At 36.6% G+C, this 23,212-nt stretch overlaps 1 protein-coding gene across 2 annotated transcripts in view; it reads right to left on the reverse strand.

The window, feature by feature from the left end:
* The window catches only part of STXBP5L (syntaxin binding protein 5-like), a 405,474-nt gene that overhangs the window by 283,414 nt on the left and 98,848 nt on the right, over positions 1-23,212 (reverse strand). For both annotated transcript variants that reach the window (XM_006884245.1, XM_006884246.1), the window contains exons 3-4: positions 19,734-19,815; positions 16,348-16,448 (exon numbers count right to left, since the gene is read on the reverse strand). In XM_006884245.1, coding sequence (XP_006884307.1) covers positions 16,348-16,448; positions 19,734-19,815 — 183 coding nt within the window. The remainder of the gene's footprint in view (positions 1-16,347; positions 16,449-19,733; positions 19,816-23,212) is intronic.

Consider the following 23,212-nt stretch of genomic DNA (forward strand, 5'->3'; position numbering starts at 1 on the left):
ACTCCCTGATCTCAAACATACTGCACAGGCGGAACAGAATCTAGAACCCAGAAATCAACTTAACTACCTTTTGGTATTTGACAAGGAAACCAAATCAATCAAATGAGGAAACAACAACATCTTCAAAAAATGGTGCTGTAAAAATTAGATTTCTACCTGCAGAAAACTGAAACAGAATCTACATCTCACCTTGTAGTCAGAAACATCTCAAAGTGGATCGGAGACCTTGGGATAAAACCTTAAACCACAGAGATCATAAGAGACAAAATGGGACCAAAATTACAAGCCCTAGCCTACAGCATATATGTAGGCTAGGGCTTGTAATTTTGGTCCCATTTTTTAGTACAGTGACTCTGTGTACTCCTTCCATCTTTTCTTGATGCTTCCTGAGTCATTCACTATTCTGTCCATACCATCCTTAAGTACTGAAACTCAGGCTTGAATTTATTCTTCAGTTCTTTACGTTTAAGAAATATTGAGGAAATTCATCCTTTTTGATTTTCCGACTCCAACTTTTTGCACATTTCATTATAATACTTTCTCTTCTAGGCCATGGTCTTCTCAATTACTTGTTATGCTTCAGAGAGCTGGGCAATGACTAAGGATGTCAGAAGAAGAATAGAATAGACGCATTCGAGTTGTGATGCTGACACCAAGGACTGCCAAAAAACCAAATCAGTCCGTTTTGGAGAGGGTGAAACCAAGTCTCTCCTTGGAGACTAGGATTTTGAAGCTCCACCTCATATACTTTGGGCATGTGGCCAGGAGAGACTGGCCCTTGGAGAAGGTCATCATGCTTGGAAGGATGGAGGGACAGTGCAGGAGAGGAAGACCCTGAATGAGATGGATTGATACAGTATCTGGGGCAGTGGAGGTTTGTGTGTTGGAATCAGGATAAGGAAAGTTTCAGAGCTACTGTACATAGAGCTGCTATACATAGCAGGTGACTCAACAACACATAAGAACAACAATATAATATATTGGTTGTGTTTTTTTTAAATTTAAGCATCTTGTTTAGACTCAACAAGACCTTGGGGAGAGCCTTTCTATTTAAAGTTAGTTGTTATTATATTTTAAGAAACATTCTTCTAAGTGGTATAGCACTGTTCTGTCTATATGCTGTACTGCGATAACCTGGGTTTGCTGTGATGTTGAACCTTGTACCATTGGGGTGTCAAATGCCATAATCATTACACATAGTGGACAGTGTTTGGTGAAGCTCCCAGTTTAAGACAGGTTTGGAAGTAGACGTGGTATTCACTTCCTAAACAACATGCTTCCAGAAACCCTACGAACTTTGATAAATGTCAATAGTTATAGAAAGGCTTCAGATATTTTGCTCATAGGGTTGCAATGAGTCATGCTCGATTTGAAGACAATGAACACAACAATGAATATTAAGGATTGTATAATTGTGATGGGAAAGTCTGCTGTTAGGGACCTCTCTAAAGTACTGAAGAGCAACAGTGTCTCTCTGGAGACTGAGGTGCATCTGATACAGGCCATGGTCTTTGCAACCACATGTTATGTGTCAGAGAGTTGGACAATGACTAGGGAGGATAGAAGGATAATTGATGTCTTTGAACTTTGATGTTGGAGAAGAGTTTTGAGGGTACCATGGACTGCTAAGAAAACAAACAGATTCATTTTGGAGAGGGTTAAACCAGGCTGCTCCTTGGAGGCAAGGATTCTGAGGCTTCATCTGACATACTTTGGTCATGTTGTAAGAAGAGACTGGTCCTTGGAGAGGGACATCATGCTTGCGAGGGTGGAGGGCAGGTGCAGAAGGGAAAGGCCCTCTAGAAGATGGATTGATTCGGTGACTAGGGTAATTGGGATGCGTGTATCGGAGATGGTGCGATTGGCACAGGACAGAGCAGAGTTTAGGGCTGTTGTACATAGGGTCGCTTTGAGTCACAAGCAACTCGAAGGCACTAGACAACAACAACACAAAATACAATGTAGATAAATAAAATACAATGTAAATTAAAGATTTCACAAAACACAATGCAGTGTTAGTCACAAAAAAAAAGAGATTGAAGCAGCCTAAATGCCCATCAATAAAAGAATGGATAGAGAAGCTGTGGTGCAGTCATACAATGAAATACTACGCAGCACAAAAAATAAACCACAATGATCTTTTAAAACCTACGCAAATAGGTGAGACTACAAAATATTATGCTGAGTGAAATATCTGTAACAAAAGGACAAATACTGAATAACATTGCTGTTATAAAATAGGACTGACATGGGGGTTGAAGGCAGACAAAATAAAAGAGTAGATAATCAACACTGCTTTGGAACAGATGAGGTGAAGAACTATTTGAAAAGAATGTATGATTAGACATTTTATGTATGTCAACAATCTGGGATGAGAGGCATATTACAAAGTGGACTGGGGAGGGCAGGGAAGAGAGGGGAATGGAGAAAAATGTGCAACAATGAATGACTCAAAACCCAACCTGTCTGTAAGCCTTTGTTAAAATCACAATAAATAAAACAAATTTAAAAATCCACAACATACATGCATGAGACACAATGTAGATGAATTAATGTATGTAAACCAATGAAAAACTAGAAGGAGAAAAAGAATTAATCTTTCTCAAACTCTTAAAAAATACTAAAAGAGGAGGGAATAATTATATGAGATTAGTATTATTCTTGTTCATATGTTGTTTCATTAAATTCTTCTGTGTCCGCCAATTCCTTTCGATACACTGATTCAGTATATTCTTTTCATCTTCTTTTAATACTCCCTGGATCATTTAATAGTCTGCCTAAAGCATCCTTGATTATAGCAACTCGAGGTTTGAATTTGTTCTTCATTTCCTTGAGCTTAACAAATGCTGAGCGAGTTTGGCCCTTTTGATTTTTTGACTCCAGCTCCTTGCACATTTCATAGTAATATTTTACTTTGTCATCCTGTGCTGCCTTTTGAAATCTTCTGTTCAGCTCTTTAGTATCTTGAATTCTTCCTTGTGCTTTGGCTTCTCTGCGCTCCAGTGTAATACTCAGAGTTTCTTCTGACTAAGAGCCTATGGTGATGAAGGAAGAAGTTCAAGCTGCTTTGAAGGAAGTAGCAAAAAAATAAGGCCCCAGGAATAGATGGTATGCCAATTGACATATTTCAGCTAACAGATGCTGCCCTCGACATGCTCACCAAGTTGTGTCAAGAAATCTGGAGAACAACCACTTGGCCAACTGACTGGAAGAGATCTATATTTGTTCCCATTCCAAAGAAAGGTGACCCAACTGAGTGTGGGAACTATAGAACAATATCATTGATTTCACATGAAAGCAAAATTCTACTGAAGATTATCCAAAAACGACTGGAACAGCACATCAGCAGAGAACTGCCAGAAACCCAGGCTGGGTTTAGAAGGGATCGTTGTACTAGGGATATTGTAGCTAATATTAGATGGATCTTACATGAAAGCAGAGAGTACCAGAGGAATGTCTATCTGTGCTTCCTTGATTATGCAACGGTGTTTGACTGTGTGGATTGTAACAAACTATGGCTGACTCTGAGGAGAACGGGAATACCAGAACACTTGATTGTGCTAATAAAAAACCTATACTTGGACCAAAAGGAAGTCATCAGAACAGATCAAGGAAACACTGCATGGTTCAAAATTGGGAAGGGTATATGCCAAGGATGTCCTGTCTCCATACCTTTTCAACCTGTATGCAGAACAGATTATTCGAGAGGCTGGGCTCTATGAGGAGAAATGCTACATCAGGATTGGTGGAAGATCTATTAAACAATCTGTGTTATGCAGATGACACAACCCTGCTTGCTGAAACTGAGGAGGACTTGAAGTGCTTGCTGCAGAGGGTCAAGGACTGCAGTCTTCAATATGGATTGAGGCTCAATGTCAAGAAGACAAAGATTCTCACCACTGGAACAATTGGCAGCATCACGATGGATGGTGAAGAGATTGAGACTGTTCACAACTTTAGTCTGCTTGGCTCCATGCTCAACACTCGTGGCACCAGTAGCCAGGAAATTAAAAGATGTATTGTGATTAGAAAAATCTGCTGTTAGGGACCTCTCTAAAGTACTGAAGAGTAAAGGTGTCTCTCTGGAGACTAAGGTGCGTCTGATTTGGCCATGGTTTTTGCAATCACTTGTTATGCATCAGAGAGTTGGACAATGACTAGGGAGGATAGAAGGAGAATTGATGCCTTTAAGCTTTGGTGTTGGAGAAGAGTATTGAGGGTACCATGGACTGCTAAGAAAACAAACAGAATCATCCTTGAGAGGGTTAAAGCAGGCTGCTCCTTGTAGGCAAATATTCCGAGGCTTCATCTGACATATTTTGGAGAGACCAGTCCTTGGAGAAAGATATCATATTTGGGGGGGTGGAGGGCAGCGCAGGAGGGGAAGGCCCTATAGGAGGTGGATTGATTTGGTAATTGGGATGGGTGTGTCGGAGACAATGAAATTGGCACAGGACAGAGCAGAGTTTAGGGCTGTTGTACATAGGGTTGTTATGAGTTGCAAGTGACTTGGTGGCACATAACAACAACAACAACAGTATTATTCTGGTAATACTAAAAAACTAAAAAAACAAGAAGATAAAATTATAGATCAACATCCAACCTCAATAAAATAGTAGCAAACTGAATCCAATAGCATATTAAATAGATACCAAGAGCAAGATTGTATCAGGAGTACAAGATTCCCATCAACAGGGGAGCTCTGGTGGCCTAGTGGTAAAGAGCTGCAACTAAAATCCCAGAGACGCACAGTTCGAATCCACCAGATGCTCTGCCGGGGAAGGAGGGAAAATCTCCTCCTGTACCAGTCACATTTGATTTGATGGTACACTCACACAAAAATAATAAAGTAAAAATTTAAAAAAAAAAGATTCCCATCAACAAATGAATGGATAGAGAAGCTGTGGTATATTCACACAATAAAATACTATGCTGCATTGAAAAATAAGGAACTCATGAAATATTATACAAAATGAGTGACCCCGAAGGACATTATACTGAGTGAAATATCTCAGTCACAAAAGGACAAATACTGAATAGTGCCACTGTTGTAAAACAGGACTGACATCAGGGTTAGGGAGAGCCTAAGAAAAGAGGGAATAAATAATATATACTGCATTGAAAGAGATGAGGGAGGAAATTTGGAAGGAATATTTGATTAGGTATTATTTTCATGACAAGATTCCAGAAAGAAATGCAAAGTAAAGTGGATTATGGACTTTGGGGTTGGGATTGTATAACAATGAAAGAAATTTTTCTTTTCTTTTCAAAGAGAAAAGCAAACTGGGGATGAGGAGTGGGCAGGGAGGAAAATGTGGAACAATGAATCAACAGGAGGATGGGGGGGAAATTAAATTGGAAGAATATGTTGTAAATGTATATATATATGTATATATGATTCATTAAAAATGCAGGATTATTTGAATATAAAGAAAACTAATCAACTATATTAACAGAACAAATTAAAAAATCACTTTAATTTCTAAGGAAAAAAAAGATATCTGACAAAATATCTTTCATGATTTACAAACAACAACCATAACCATCAAAGAAATAACAGTCATCTAACAGCAGAAATGTTCCAAAATTATAAAGGACATTAAAGAAAGACCCATGGCTAACATCATAGTCAGTGCTAAAAAACTCAGAACTGGCCCTAGGATCCAGAATAAGACAAAAGGTTCCTGCTTCAACCACTGCTACTAAAAATACACTTGAAGTTTTATCCAAAATACATTTGGAAATAAAAATAAAAGAAAGACATTCAAATCACAAAGGAGAATTTGCATATTATTTTATGTATAGAAATTCCTAAAGATTCCTAAGAAAGCTAATAGAGCTAATGGAACAATTCAGCAAAGCTGCAAGATATAAGATCAACACATAAAAACTAATTATGCTGCTATGTGAAATAAATATTTACATTTTTAACATTCCATTTACAATATACTTAACAAATTCAACCAATTAGTCAATATACTTATCTACCCAAACCCAAAAGATTGCTGAATGAAATTACTGAATTCCTAAATTTAAAAAAAAAAAAGACATCATAATGCATGGATAGGAATGCTTAATGTAGAATGATTTTCAACCCTAACAGAATTTGAATAAAAATTCTAACACTTATTTACAGAAATAGAAAAGTCAATATTTAAACTCATGGAATTGCAAGGGTTCCAAATAACCAAAACAATTTGGAAAAGAACAAAATGAGCACACTCAGACATACAGATTTCAAAATGTAATAAAAAGTCACACTAATGTAGATCTAGTGGACACAGAATGGTGCTGCCAACCCAAACGCAGCCACTTCTCCTCTACCAGCTGGTCCTCAGGGGAAAGATTGGCAATCTCCACTCAGGTGATGTATAGGCTCTGAAAATCTGATGGAGGCTCAAGTATGAGTTGGTTCTAACTTAATAGCACATACCATCAATCACCAAAACAATGTACTAGCATAAAGATAGACCAATGGATACATATGAGAATAAATCCATACTTCTACGACCAAATGAATTACAAGAATGCCTTTTTTAATGTAAGGAAAGAACAGTAGTCAACAAACAGTACTACAGAAACTGAATTTCCACTTGTAAAATACTAAGTTGGACCCCTAACTCACACCATACAGACAACTTACTAAAAATGTTCCAACAATCTAAATACAAGCACTAAAACCATAACATTCTTAGATAAATGTACAGAGATAAATCTCCAGAACTATGTGTTTGGAATTGATTTTTAGATATAACAAAAGCATAAGCAACAATAGAAAAGTGGAAATAATGGTTTTCAAAAGAATCATCATGCTGTATGAAGTAAACTATGGCGGTTCTGAAAGAAAGTTGCACAGATTCTCTTATCCGGGTGGTGTCAGTGTCATACATTACTCAGTCACAAAAGATCAAATATTGCATAGGGCCACTGTTGTAAAATGAGACTGACATCAAGGTTGAGGGAAGACAGAAAAGGAGGGGAGGAATCATGTATATTCCATTGAAACAGATGAGGGAGAGAACTGTTCAAAAGGGACATATGAATGGGTATTCTTGTCATTACAGAAATCCAGAGTGAAGGCTGCATAGTAGAGTGGACTTGGGGGGAGGGATTGCATAACAATAAAAGAGTTTTTCTTTTCAAGGAGAGGAATTAATTGGAGGGGAGGAGGTGGGTGGGGAGAAAAGTGCAACAGTGAATGACTGGAAACCCTAAGTCTCTGTAAACTTTCATTAAAATTGTTTTTTTAAAAAAAGGTAGGAGACAGAATCCTGTACTTCCACCAAGCAAGGAGATGGTATGAGATGGGCTAATCAGTTATCTACTCTTCCACCTCCAAGTGTCAGTTGGGAGTAGCATGGAACTTGTCCTCCTACGCACTAGAAATGAGGCTGAACAAGGAGGGACGACTGAACATTTTACTTTTCTCCTATTCTGGTGTCAGTGAGGTCTAGCATGGAAAGGAATATCTGCCCCATGCTGCAGCATTGAAGCTGAATCAGGTAATAGAAAGCAGTGCTAATTAGTAATTCAATATCAGCAGTATTCAGCAGCAAGCTTGGATTACATCTCCCTTGAGTGGCTATGAAATTCTACGCAGTAATGCTTCATTTTTTCCAAGTGGTGGCAGCAGAGTCAGGAAGTTATAGTTAACTCTGAGTCACAAGATTAAAGGATTCATTTTTACAGGGAGAATACTTGCCACAAAAAGAAAATTAAATAGTATTGAGTCACAGGACCGTCAATGAGAAGGACTGATATAGTGACTAATAACAAGCTCAAGTAAATCCATGATGATAAGGATAGCACAGGATAAGGCAAGGTTCTGATCCATTGTTCATAGAGTTTGCTATGTGTCATAGTCAACTCGATGGCACCTAACAACAACAGAGTCCCACAATTTAAAAATCTCAAATTTCTAAGATCAAACAAACAAGCAAATATATATAGTATATATATATATAATATATATATATAAAACAACCAAAAAAAACCCCACAACAATCCATCCTATAAGAACCAGGACAATCACAAGTAGTATAAGGCAAGACAATCAACATTCCACTTTCATGTTGAAAAAGAGCTAAAATAGAATTAAGGATCTCTGGCAGTATAGTGAATTACCTGTTGCACTACTAAGCAAAAGGTCAGTGGTTCAAAGCTAGCCAACAGGAGAAAAATGGGCAATCTTCCCAAAAAGACTTAACAGCTTCAGAAAGTCAATGGAGGGTGATTATACGTTTGACTAAAGTTGAAGCAGTAGTTGGTATTACAGAATTCCAAGGTGGTAAACTAAGCATTCAAATTAAGACAGACTAGGAAGAAGGAGTGGTCATCCACTTCCAAAATATAAAAGGCCTTTGAAAACCTAGCAGAGCACACTTAGAGTACACTAACAAATATAGCAACTGAGGCTGAGCCCTCAAATTTGGAGTCAGAATTAATGAGACAGGCTCAGGATAGGGCAGGGTTCAAAGCTGCTGTACATAGGGTTGCTATGGATCACAGGTGACCTGACAGCACATAACAACAACAACAAACTATACTATGTAGCCTTTCTTCTTAGTTCTTGCAAGGCTAGTTAAAACCTGTGGTATAATAAGTCTTAGGTAGATATTTGCCCTTGTATTTTTTTTTCTTTTATATTGATGTATTTACAAGTTTGAATACATAGTTTTTCACACAAGATCTGTCCTATTTCCTTGGATTTTTGAAATTAACCTTAGGAGACTTCTCAAATTGTTGATTATGCCCATACTGATTTATTTACAAAGTTCCAATACATTGTTTTTCACAAAAGATATTTCCCATTTTCCTGGATTTAGGAGACTTCTCAAATTGTTGATTATGCCCAGAGTTAGTTTCATTTTTGAGTTCTATCTTGGAAGACAGACTCACTTGGCATTTGACAAGGAGCCTACCTCAGTAGACAATGAGGATTGGCTTATAAAAGTTCTAGAGCACAGGGGTTCTGATCAGGCCTCCAAGATGATAAGATTTGGAAAGGACGGTATATTCTTTAGGATATGGAGGCCCTAACCTGGAAAGCCTCCCAGGCCTACCTAAGAACTGTGCAGTGGAGACTAGACTGTACAGGAAAAAAACTAAGATCTGTCAAACCTTGTTAAGAGCTTGACTGGTTGCCAGTTGTCAAGGTAGCAGCTGCAGAGGTTGTGACACATAGCTCAAGAAGGCATTTGACCAAAAGGACAATAAGCAGAGCCTCATCCAGAAAATTACAGGAAGGCCTACTCTAGAGAGAAAGGCAAAATCCAGTACAGCAAGCACCCAACAACATCACAAGCACAGTTTTCAGAAGTACTGATCAGAGACAGTCCAGAACATAGTTAATTCTGTTTGAGAAACTTCATGGTCAGAGAGTTGTCAGAGGTTCTTATTAAGAAGTGCCCATGCAGCTCTCTTTTTTCATCCCAAACTATCTGGATCCAGATGTCATCATCATTCTTTAAAGAGATGGAAAAACTAATTATCAACTTATAAGGAAAGAGTTCTTCCAAATAAGAAAAGTACTACTGCGGAAGAAAAATAAAATAGGAGACCTCATATTATTGTTGTTTTTAGTTTCGCTGAGTTAAATACAACTCATAATGACTCTATGAACAATGGTTCTGAACCTCATCCTACCTTGAATCAACTCCACTGTCTCTGACACACTTCACCCCATTGCCATAGTCACTGTATCAATCCATCTCATTCAGGGCCTTGCTCTCCTGTGCCAACTTTCTATTTACCCCTCTAAGCATGATGGTCCTTTCCAAAGACTGGTCCCTCCTAAAAACAAGCCCAAAGTATGTAAGACAGAGTTTTAAAATCCTTTCCTCCAAAGAGCAATCAGTTTGTGCACAGCATTCTGCCTGTTTTCTTGACAGTCGATGGTATGTTCAAAACTCTCCTCCAATACCACAATTCGCAGGCATCAATTCTTTCTCTGTCACACTTGGTCACTGTCCAGCTCTCAGATAAACAACAATAAATTGAAAAAACTATGCCCCGAATCAGGTACATCTTAATCTCTATGCTGACATCTTTGCTCTTTAGTGCTTTGGAGGGGTCCCTGAGAGCAGATTTTCCCAAAGTAACTCATTTTATGATTTTCTGGCTGCTGATGCCTATAGTGCTGATTGTGGACCCAAGTAAGATGAATTGTTAACAACTTCTATCTTTTCTCCATCTATCATGATTCTGCCCCATTGGCCCAGTGGTGAGAATTATTTGTTTTTCTTAATGTTGAGATACATTCCATATTGAAAACTGTAGTCCCTGACCTTCTACAGCAAATGCTTCAAGTCCTCAGTTTCAATGGGCAAGCTTACATCACCTGCATAATCTAGGTTGTTGATGACTCTTTCTCTAATCTGGATACCACATTTTTCTTGATAAAGTTAAGCCTCCTAAATTATCTGTTTCACATACAGATTGAAAAAGTATGGAAAAAGGATACATTTTCATATTTCTCAATATTAAAATCTCTGCACAAGACCAGAATAATTTTTAACAAAAAAAAAAAAAAACACAAAAAGGAGGGAAAAAAACAACCCCAAAACTCAACACTGAACCCCTGCATAGACACAGCAGTCAAAACAGCATGGTACTATTAAATGACAGATCCATCAGCCAATGAACAGAATTCAGAACCTAGAATTAAATCTACCCATCTATGGAAAGCCAATCATTAAGAAAAAATGATTGGAAAAAGCACCAGTAGATATTCTGGTATTCCTCACTTTCAGCCAGGATCCATCAGCAATGATATCCCTTGTGCCACAGTCTCTTCTAAATCCTGCTTGAACTTCTGGCAGTTTTATGTACTGTTCTAGCCATTTTTGAATGATCTTCAGCAGTATTTTGCTTGCATGTGTTACTAATGATATTGTTCAATAATTTCCACATTCAGTTGGATCATCTTTCTTGAGAATGGGAACAAATACATTGGCCAGACAGCCGTCCTCCAAATTGCCTGGCATAAACTGGTGAGTGCATCCAAGGCTTCATCTGCTAACTGAAACAAGTCAACTGGTATCCTAATGATTCATGGGGCCTTAGTTTTTGCTAATGCCTTCAATGCAGCTTCTACTTCCTTCTTCATTACCATTGGCTTCTGTTCATATGGTACTTCCCGAAATTTTTCAGTGTCAATAAATTATTTCTGGTACAGGCTGACAGTGAGAAGAATGGAAATCCCAGGGCATTTGATTGTGCTCAAGTGGAACCTATACCTGGACCAGAAGACTGTTGTGTGGATAGAACAGGGGAGCACTGCATGGATTGGAACTGGGAAGGGAGTCTACCAGGGTTGTATTTTCTCTCCATACCTATTCAATCTGTATGCTGAGCAAATTATCCAAAATGTTGGACTTTATGAGAAGGAGTATGGAATTAGGATTGGAGGGAGAGTCATCAATAATCTGTATTATGCAGATGACACACCTTGCTTGTTGAAAGTGAAGAGGGCTTGAAACACTTGTTGCAGAAGATCAGGGAATGTAGCGTTCAGTATGGATTACATTTTAATGTCAGGAAAACAAAAATTCTTACCACTGGATTGATAGGCAGCATCATGATGGATGAAGAAGAGAATGAAACTGTCAACAGCTTCATCTTGCTTGGATCCACAATTAACACCCTTGGTACAGCAGTTAGGAAAAAGTAGATGCATTGCATGGGAAAAATCTGCAGTTAGGGACCTTTCCAACATACGAAGTAGTAGTGATGTCAGTTTGAAGACTAAGGTGTGTCTGATTCAGGCCATGGTCTTTCCTATTACTAGCTATGCATCTGAGAGCTGGACTATTGTATAAGGATGACAGAAAAAGAATTGATGCCTTTGATCTGGGGTGTTGGAGAAGAGCACTGAACATCCCATGGATGGCCAAAAGAATGAACAGATATGTCTTGGAGATGATACAGCTGGAGTGCTCTTTGGAGGCAAGAATAATGAGACTTTGCCTCACATACTTTGGACATGTTGCTAGGAGGTGCTATTCCTTGTAGAAGGGCATGGTGCTGGGAAGGGTGGGGGATTGGTGAAGGAGAGGAAGACCCTCAACCAGGTGAACTGATACAGTGACTGCTGCAATGGGCTCTTGAGTGTCAGGAAGTGTGAAAATGGAACAGGGGTCAGCACAGAACAGAACAGGGCTCAGAATAGGACAGAACAGGGTTCAGATCATTTGTTCATAGGGTTGCTATGAGTTGTGCTTGACTCGAAGGCTAGCAACGACAACAACATGACTGGAAGCAGAAAAATCTGCAATTGGTAAGAAATTTTAATTTTAATAAGAAAAAATAATTCAGTACCAGAACTTAGTGTAACTGACTCAGGAAGAATTAATATACGACTATTCTTACATCAATTAAGAAAATTAAATCTGGGTTTTTTAATAATTTTTTATTTTAGTTGTGATTTTAAGGAAAGTCTCTGTAAATTTTTACTGAAATTAATAATAAATTTAAATTTAAAAAAATAAGTTAGAATAAGGAAGGCAATGGATTTATAACTGCTCATGCTAATAACACTATATCATGGCATGGAGGAGGAATAGTGAAAATGTATCCACATTAACAATATTCTTCTTATGAAAATCATTTATGGAAAATAAGAACTGCATTAGAATATATATCTCTGGATTGGAAATGATCATATTGATAATATTTCTAGCCTTAAACTTAAAAGATTATATTGTTCAAAATTATTTGTTATATATTTGTTTCAATTTTTCCATCTTTTTTTTTTAGTCTGAAGCACTTTTATTATATCTTTGTCTTCAGAAGCTGCCTTTAGAAATCTTCTGTTCAACTATCTTATTTTAACATTTCTTCCCTTTGTGTTGGGAAGTTTCTTTAATGAGTGCATAAGAAATTTTCAAACTTAGTCTCAAACTCTTTCATTTATATTTAGCTATTGTCTTTGACAATGTTCAATTTTCTTGGAGCCCTGTACTCCTGGAATTGTTGTTGTGTACATTCAAGTCAGAACTAACCAGCTGACCCTATGATTTCATTTTATTTAGAGTCACAATCAACACTCATGGTAAAAGTAGCCAAGAAATTAATAGATAAGTTGCATTGGGAAAATTTGCTGTTAAAGACCTCTTCAAAGTGCTAAAGAGCAAGCTTGTAAATTCACACATAAAGGTGTGCCTGATACAAGCTATGGTATTTAAATTGCTTCCTATGCTTCTGAAAATTGAATAGTGAATAAAGATGAAGAAGAACTGTAGACAAACTGATGCCTTTGAGTTGTGGTATTAGCAAAGTGAAATGAACATCTCATAGAAAGTCAAAGTACAAACAAGCTTGTTTTGAAGGAAGTGTGACCAGGTTGCTCTTATGAGGAAAAGATGGTGAAATTTTATTTCACATACTTTGAGCATGCTGTCAAGAGTTTGGAAGCCATTTAAAAAATATTGGTGTTGTTGTGTACTGTAGTCAGAATTGACCCATAGCTGACACTTGAGCAGGTTTTCAGAGGCAGTTAATCACACAGGAGGAGATTGCCCATCCTTCTCCTGCAGAACAGCTGGTGGCCTCAAACTGTGTGCCTTTGGGATTGCAGAACAGCTTCTTATTGCTAGGCCACAGAGCTTCCTTTTAAAGGATACTTGGTTATATTTCTCCTTATCGACCTGAATGTCCCTGAGATACACCATACATTTATAGATTCTTTCCCCTTCTTCTCTCAGAAGAAAAAAAAAATTATAGTAGCAATTATTCTCAAATCACATAACAAATATAGCCATCTTTCTTTTTAAAAAAGAGAAATAGCATCATATTTTAAGCATTGAAAAGCAACGCTTGCAAGATTCCCGTGACTTAAATTTATTAAAAATCTACCAGCATGCTCTTTTATGATACTACCTATTAAATTTACAATTGAAATAATAAAAGTTATCATAGGACAATATTACCACCAATCAATTCTGCCTGGCGAAAAAAAAATCATAAAAGGGACCTGAACATTCTCTTTCAATATTCCAATTGTGAGGGCAAAGAAGAAGACAAAATCAATAGATTAATATATGAATAATTAATATTTCAGAGATAAAAAAATTAATATTATAGTAAATCTTGACTGGTCTCTAAACCTTTTAATCTCTTCAAATTTCTGTTATATTATTGTTATAGTCATGTATCGTTCGAGTCAAAACTAACCCATAACTGACCCTCCAGCAGGATTTCAGAGGCAGTAAATTGCACAGGAGGAGACTGTTCATCCTTCTCTCACTGGGAGGCAGGGATTTGAACTGCATGCCTTTGGGCTTGCAGTGCAGCTTCCTACCACTAGGCCTCCAGAAATCCTCAGAGACAATAATTCAGGAGGAGATTGCTCATCCTTCTCTTCGGGGGCAGCTGGTGGATTCAAAACGTGTGCCTTTGCCTTGGCAATGTAGTACCTTACTACTAGGCCACCAGAGCTCTTTGTTACTTATTAGAAATTTAAAATAAAATAAAAAAAAATTAGCGAGCTCTGGTGGCCTAGTGGCAAGAAGCTGCACTGCAATCTGAGAGGTGAGCGGTTCAAATCCACCAGATGCTTTGCTGGAGAAGGAGGAACAATCTCCTGTACCAGTCAAATCTGATTTGACGGCACACACACACACACACACAAATAATAAAAATAAAATAAAAATATTTAAAAAAATAAATAAAAACAATTAAGTCTTACACAAAGAAGTCTTATCCAATTCTAACAAATACCTACAACATAAAATCCTCTCCTTTCTTGTTCTCTCAAAGATACTGGATATAAATAAAATCTTCATTGATGTTGAATCCTAAAATTCCATAGATTGACAATTATGAATATTACCCAGAAATAGTGAGGGTTGATCAATTTAAATATTATAGTGTGCACTTGAGAAAAGAAAGAAAACGGTAGGGGTAGAACAAGAAAGAAATGTTTGTACAGCTGCCATCCTTTCTCAAAAGTTTATCTCCTTAAGCTTTCATTTAAGTCAAGTGATGATTCCTACTCAACTGTTACTATTCCATAAAATAGAGTAAGCACTATGATAAGGAATTAAATGGTGTTGTCAGTAGGGTGTTGTACTACTAACCAAAAGTTCCAGTGGTTCAAATCCACTAGCTGTTCCAAGGGGAAAATATAGATATTGGTTTCCTGTTAAGAGTTACAATTAAAATCATAATTTAAAAAAAGTCTTATAAAATATTCACAGCCCAGAAACTAAATATAATATTATTATGAGTTGGAACTGACCTGATGGCAATGAGTTTGAGTGAAGCATTATTCTATGCCCTGTGCCAATGACTACATGCCTCCCTTGTTAATTTTTCTCAGAGTGGTACTTACTTACCAGGGAGTTCTCTCTTTCTGTATTAATATGTCATTTTCCTATGTCTGTCCCTCCCATTCACTGGAAAGAGCTTGTTTCCCAAATGACAAGCAAAATCTAAGATTACTTCATAGTTAAATTAGAAACAGGTAACAGGATCAAGTTTTAATTCACATCTGAGTAGACCGTCACTTAAGTGGATGTGGCTTAGGCTCTAAGTCTGGTTGATTCAACTATTAGAAATATTACTCTTTGGTATAGCTTATAGCAAATAAAATAATACCCATTTTCTCATATGTAATGATATACTTTTCTGTTTGTGATTATTAAAATTTCATTCTAAATGTCTAAATCAGAATTGAGATGTTAATGTTGCTTATTAGTAATCAGTAGCAACATTTTTGCTATCTAAAACTTTGGCCTCAGCATTTTTTTCTACCATAAAACAATCTTCAAGCACAAGGGTTAAAGTATAGAGAGTAATTTCAATGATCAAAAAGCATACAGAAATAGATTTAATGTTTACTTGGCTTTGAAATATTAGGTCTCGGTTTTCATTACTCTGGCCCAGGAAAAAGAAGTTGTCATTGCTGAAATCCTAGTTTACAGCTCAATTCAACTCATTGCCTTTGAGTGGGAGCTGACTCTGAGCTGATCCTCCAGTGGATTTTCAGAGGCTATAAATTACAGGGGACGTGACTGTCTATCTTTCTCCCTTATAGCAAGTGAGGAATAAAATCACAGGAATGGCACTATCTTTGAGTTATTGGTTCAACTCCCTATAGATTTCATGACCAGAATTCCCTAGTTTATAGCTAAGAACACAAAAAAGGTTATTAGTAGATTACTAGAAATACATAAAACATACATTTTTGTGAAAAGCAATTATTATAAAAGCAAACAAAAATTATTATAAAATAGCAACTTTTTTATAGCTGTTATGGTTATTACAGATGTTTTTAAGAGTTAAAGTTCTGAGGAAATAGTTTTGTTTTACATTTTAAAATTGTTTAAATGACTCACACTTTCTTACCGTTCTCGATTAAATTTAAGAGAATGAAGAATAGCTGGTCTTTTTTGTCTAAGGTTCCACAAATGGAGAGTATCATCTGCATTTGCACTGACCAAAGCACCCTGGAACAATAAGACAACAAGTAAGGACTTTATCAAATTTAGAGGTTTTATATGGCACAGAAACAACAAACTTATTTACTGACATTTTCACTGAATTAACAGGTTTTTTTGTGGCTACATAACACAGATATATGAGAAGGATAGTTGTGCATACTTCAATGACAAAAACTCTCAATAATTCTCAAAGTATAAGAACCAAATTAAATAGCACATGGGTAGTTAGGGTTACTTGCTAAAGGAATATGCATCTACAATAAAGAGGAATAATTATAGCATCACTGTTAATATAAAAAAATTTTGGGTGTTTTTAAGGGAAAAGAAAGAATATTGTTGCTACAATTTATACATATACCATGGGTTTACAGAGGACCAAATATCCAATATAGTTTTATAAATTATATTGGGTCATGTTAAAAATTTTTATTCGAAAACAATCTCCATTTTCAAGAAATCTCTGTATAGTTGGAAAGAAAATATTCTTAAAAAAATTTAGTCTTGACTTAATTTAATTTGTTTTTTATAGTCCAAGAAGTGTCTATTATCATAAAAAAATCATTATAAATGCAAACATTTCTCCATTTAAAATTTAATATAACTTAAAAAAGAATACTAATAACTAATACTAATAACTATCCTTTATTAGCACAAAAATTACTGTTTCTAACTTTTCAAAATGACAAAAAACATATGTGTAGACAACTAGCTACCATGCTTTATATAGAAGCTTAATTTATTGATTCCACTAAATTAAGTAAGAGCATTTTAAAAATATAGCAGAACATAATTGTAGTTCCCCAGCTTAAGGTGTAAAAATTGGCCTTACAACACAGCCTTATGATATTCCAGAGTATTGAATGTGTTCTGTGAAAGTGATATTGCAGTACTGTAGTGGTCCTAAGACATCTAAAATGTTTTTCATACTTGTCAATGTGCTATATTACAGGTAATCTTCCATAGTTCACAGCATCAGTCATAGATCAACAAACATTTTCATTTTAGACACTCATGAGAGTGTTGTAGTGTTAAAAAAAAAGTGAGCAGGTTCACTTAGCGTCATGAGATATATCAAACACATGGAAGGCAAGCACATCACCAGAATGCCAAGGGTACAGTTACAAAATAAAATTCATCTACCAGAGCACTGCCTGTAAAGATGTGCAAAGAAATTCAAAACTGACTAGAAACATCAGTGAAAAGGTCAGGACCTGGAAAGCATGGAAATGAGTGGGTGGGTCGGAGTGTGTAGGTCGAGATATAAAAACCAACTCACTGCTGTGGAATTGATTCTGACTCATACGGACACTATGGTTCAAAGTAGATCTGCCCCTTAAGGTTTCCATGGCTATAAATTTTTACAAAAGCAGATTGGCTTATCTTTCTTCCACAGAACAGTCAATGGATTTGAACTGCCAATTTCTTGGCTTGCAGACAACACAGAACTCTTTAGTTCTAGATAATGTTAACAATGTAAGGAAGTTGAAATATATATATATATTTTTCCCCCTTAGTTTTGTAGAACAGCAGCAAAATTAGAACCTTCAAGACAATTTTCCGTAAATCAATTCTAGAATAAATTTCATGGAAACAGTTGATGCCTGCCAGAAGATACCAGTAAAAAGATAAAACACTAAGACTACAATGAGAGAGCAGCACTGAGGCCTTTAAAAAGCTGAAACTCTAGAAACTTATGACAAGTTAGTAAGATGATAATTTCAATCTCTTTTCCTCTATCATAGTTTTGGTTATTGGTCCAGTGGTGAGGTTTTTTTGTCTTCTTGATGTTATGCAAGCCATATTGAAGGCTGTAGTTATCCATCTTCTGCATTTCAAGTCCTCCTCACCATCACCAAGCAATTTTGTGTCATTTGTGTAAGGCAGGTTGTTGATAAATCTTCCTCTGATTCTGACAGAAGGTAAAAAGGATTAGGTCTGACAATAATGATGATCTCACAGGTTTCTAAGAAAGATTTTGACCCATGAGTAATGAAAAGTGAACATCTGCCAAATGTCATATTCTTCTTGTCCTAGATAGCTCTGATTTCATCTATATTTACTATTCATCATTTCATCTATATTTACTATTACAATTTATTAGAAAGAGCTATATACACCAATGCATGAAGACACTAAATATATATCATGATTAATGCTATAAGAAAATAACCTGTGAAATCTCATTCCTCCCAGGCCCCACTCCCACAATTTATTGCACTTGTTATGCAAAGACATTGAGTTTGGTATGGCAGACCCTCTATGAGATGGATTGATTCAGTAACTGGGGTAATTGGGATGGGTGTTTCAGAGGCAGAGTTTAGGGCTGTTGTACATAGGGTCGCTACGAGTCGTAAATGACTCGACGGCACATAACAACAACATGGCACAAATGTAAATGAAAACTTTATTTTTCTTTGACTGGCTCATGTAATATAAAGGAAATCTAGAAGATTCCAGGATTCACTGTTAAAATCTGAATCTAGAAGGCCTTAAGTAGTCCTCAACTAGTAACAAATTTGCAGTATTTTTTAGTATGATAGATACATACTTCATTTATAAGTTCTTTAACACTATGTTGTTATTGTTATTTGCCGTTGAGTCACTTACAACTCATAGTGACCCTATGTACAAAAGTCCTAAACCCTGCTGTATCCTGTGCCAACCTTACTGTTTCTGACACACCTACCCCCTTACCCCAGTCACTGAATAAATCCATTTCATCAAGGGTCTTCCTCTCCTGCGCTGTCCCTCTACCTTCCCAAGCATGTTGTCCCTCCTCCAAGGACTGGTCCCTCCTTGCAACGTGCCCAAAGTATGTCAGATGAAGCTTAAGTATCCTTGCCTCCAAGGCTTTATAAAAATAGAGAAAGAACAGACTACTAATTGCAATAAAAACTATACATAACAAATGCATTTACAAATAAAAGAGTCCACAGATAAAATTATTCCATTCAAAATAATTACAGGAAGTTGGATCTTTACCACACAATGTAAGCTGATTAGAAGAGAGAAAACAGAAAGAATGGTTTGTGAAACAATATAAAGTCTAGTTTTATTTTGAACAGTTAAGTAATTAATCTACAAATTAGGCTATACACAGCAGGATACACTGACACTTTTTTCATTAAAATTTAAGGAATCAGCAAATATAAGAGAATATTATATTTTATAATACTGCATACACATATCTCTTAAAGCATTTAGATTCACAATATAAAGCACATTACATCAGTCAGGGCAATGAGGGTGTATTTAAATGGTAAAACGTCAAAACTAATCAAAGCTCCTTACCTCATTGATCAAGAATTGGAGCTGCAGAACGGCTGCACCACTTTCATGCTGGCAATAACAATCAACACCAGGTCTCCCGAGTCTAATATAATTTAACGTTAAGGATACTAGAACTTTAAATAGCATAAATATCAATAATTTTAAAAAATGCAACCCACTACCTTATTTAACAACGGGCTTATTTACTCTTTTAGTTATCAGAGAGTTGAAAATTTACTTTTTAGTTTGTATAAATTATATATTGTTGTTGTTGTTGTTGTTAAATGCCATCGAGTCATAGGCAACTCATAGCGACCCTATGAACGAGAGACCTGGACACTTGTATAACTTTCATCCTTTCTCCAGGTTCATAGGATTTCCAGAGGCAAGCTATTTTGGAAGTGGATGCCACTCTTGCTTCTAAGCTTGTTTTAGTCGGGGAGCTCCACCAAACACTGTCAGTGTCTAATATTTCAATGGTATATATGAAGCGAACTGTAATAATTTAAAAGGGGTCCGCTTACTTCCCTAGGAACTAAAAGAGGAATTAAAAATCCAGAAACACTTTTTCTTTTTTCTCTTTTTTATTGAAATTTTAATGAAAGTTTACAGCAAAGTTGGATTTTTATTCATTCATTGTTGAACATTTTCTTCCCTACCCCTCCTCCGCCACAGTTCACTTAAAAAAAAAATCATTCATTGTTGCATAATTTCCTCCCTCCTCCCACTCAGTCCACTTTGCTATGCACTTCTTATTCTGGACTGTTGTCATACAGATAATGCCTAATCATATATTTCTTTTAAATAGTTCTTTCCTTCATCTGTAAGAGAGTGCTCAAGCAGAGTAGAAACTGTGAGGATCGAGTAAGGTTTTGATTTGTTATACATAGGGTTGCTATGAGCTGAAGTTCACTCGACAGTACGCTGAGAGCTTTTGTGGCCTAGTGGGAAAAGGCTGTTCTGCAATTCCAAAGGCACACAGTTCGAATTCACCAACTCTTTCATGGGAGGATGGGTAACCTTCCGTGTGATTTACTGCCTCTAAAAACCCACTGAAGGATCAGCTAATGGTTCGGTTCTCAATCAACGGTACCCAACAAAAACAGCACCCAACAGCAACTACCGCTGTGATTTATGGGTCTGTTTCGACTGACAGACTTTCTTTTTCTGAGACATAGTTTTGTGGGTTTTTGCCTGCCTGGTTCAAGTCCTCATCTTTTAAATTTTACTTTGTTCTTTTTAGGTGCCATTGAACTAACTCTCTCCACAACAAAATAAAAAAACTGTCCAATACCACAATAGCTTCAACTCACAGCAACTCTACGAGTAACATATCAAAACCTCGTTCAAGCCTGGATCATCCTTATAATCCCCACTGTGTTAATCTATCTTCCTGAGCATCCTTCTGTCTTTCTCTGAACCTTTTCCAAGCTTGAAGTCCCCTTCCAAAGACTGGCCCTTACTGATAATATGCTGAAAAAAAGTGAGACAAAGTCACCCTATCCTTACCTCTAGGAGCATTCTGGCTGCAATTCTTTTTAGACAGATTTGTTAGTTCTATCAGCAGTGATGGTATATTCAATACTTTTCACCAACACTACAACTCAAAGGCATCCATTCTTCTATGGTCTTCTTTATGGATTATCCAATTTTCCCAAGCATATGAAGCAAATTAGTCTTTAAGTAGGCAGCCTTGCTTATTAGCACTTTGCAGAGGTTCTTGACAACAGCTTTGTCCAATGAAGTATATTTTTATTTCTTGATGGGTGTTGATTGTGGCTCCAAGAAAATGACATTCCGGACAATTTCAATCTTCTCACCATTTATCTTGATGTTACTCATTGGTCCAGGTCCTATCAGTGGAATAGCTGAGTCATATGGAATTTCTATGTTCATAATTTTGAGGAATCACCAAACTGCCTTCCAGAGTGGCTGTACTATTTTACAATCCCACCAACAGTGTATAAATTTCAATCTTTCTGCATCCTTTCCAACATGTATTACTCACTGCCCTGTTAAACTTTATTACTGCTACTGGAGTTAAGATGGTATCTCATTGTGGTTTTGATTTACATCTCTCTTCCTGCCCGTGATTTTGAATTTCCTCAAGTGTCTGCTGGTCAACTGAATGTTGTGCTCTGTGAAATCTTTCCATGACTTTTGTCCATTTTGTAACTGGATTATTAGTAATTTTCTTGTGGAGGCCCTGTAAAACTCTATAAACTTTTGTTATGAGACCCTTGTCTGAGATTGTATTGAAAAATGTTTTTCCCCCCAGTCTGTAGGTTTCTTTTCATCTTATTGGAAAAAGTTTTATGATGCACACAGGGATTTAATCTTTAGAAGCTCCCTTTCATCGATATTATCCTCTCCTGGTTGTGTACTTTTAGCTGAATTTGTCAGTCTATTTATATCATTGACTAAGCCTAAGTTTGGTTTCATTTTGCCTCCTATGATCTATGATTGGTTTTAACCCTAGGTCTCTGATCCACTTTGAGTTGATTTTGTGTATGGTGTGATATATGGATTCTGCTTTAGCAGACAGAAGTCCACTTTTGCAAACACCATTTGTTGAAGAGGCGTTTTCCCATTTCATAAGTTTTGTTTCCTTACCAAATATCATTTGAACGTAAGTAGATGGGTTATTTTCTGGGTTCTCCGTTCAGTTTCATTTGTCTCTGTGTCTGTCATTGTACCATTACCATGCTGTATTTAAAATTACAGCTGTGTAGTTGGTTTGAGATCAGGGAATTCTATGTCTACTACTTCAGAAGTACTTTGCTTATTCAAGGTCTCTTCCCTCCCCAAATAAACTTGCCCATTGCCTTTTTTATCTCTTGGAAAAATTAATTTGGTATCTGTATTGGAATTGTGTTAAACATGTAGATTGCTTTTGGTAGGATTTTAATTTTCACTATACTAAGTCTTTCTATCTATGAACAGCGACTATTTTTCCATTTATTTAGGTCTCTTATTGTTTCTTGCAGCAGTGTTTTGTATTTTTCTTTATAAAAGTCCTTGTGTCTCTAGTTAGGTTTATTCCCACATATCTCAATTTTGATTGAGTGGTTGGCTAGTGCAAATGGATTGCTTTTTTAGTTTCCTTTCCCATGCTTTCTTTGTCACTGTAGAGGAATTCAACTGACTTCTGTATATTGATCTTGTATCCTGTCATTCTACTAAATTAGTCTACTAGGTCTAACAGTTTTTTGGTTGAGCCCTATCATATAGTTTGCATATAGTGACAGTTTTAACAACTCTTTTCTGATCTGGATACCTCTTATTTCCTTCTCTTATCATATTGCCCTAGCAGATACTTCCAAAACAATACTGAATAAGAGAAAAGAAAGAGAAGACACAAATAGAATAAGAAGTGATAAAGGTGGTATTACAACAGCTGTTTGTTGTTGTTATGTGCCGTCGAGTCGCCTGCGACTCATAGCGACCCTATGTACAACAGCCCTAAACTCCGCTCTGTCCTGTGCCAATCGCACTGTCCC

The sequence above is a fragment of the Elephantulus edwardii genome, unplaced genomic scaffold (genome assembly GCF_000299155.1).
Source record: "Elephantulus edwardii isolate Elephantulus edwardi_28Jun2011 unplaced genomic scaffold, EleEdw1.0 scaffold00032, whole genome shotgun sequence".
In the NCBI taxonomy this organism is placed as follows: domain Eukaryota; kingdom Metazoa; phylum Chordata; class Mammalia; order Macroscelidea; family Macroscelididae; genus Elephantulus; species Elephantulus edwardii.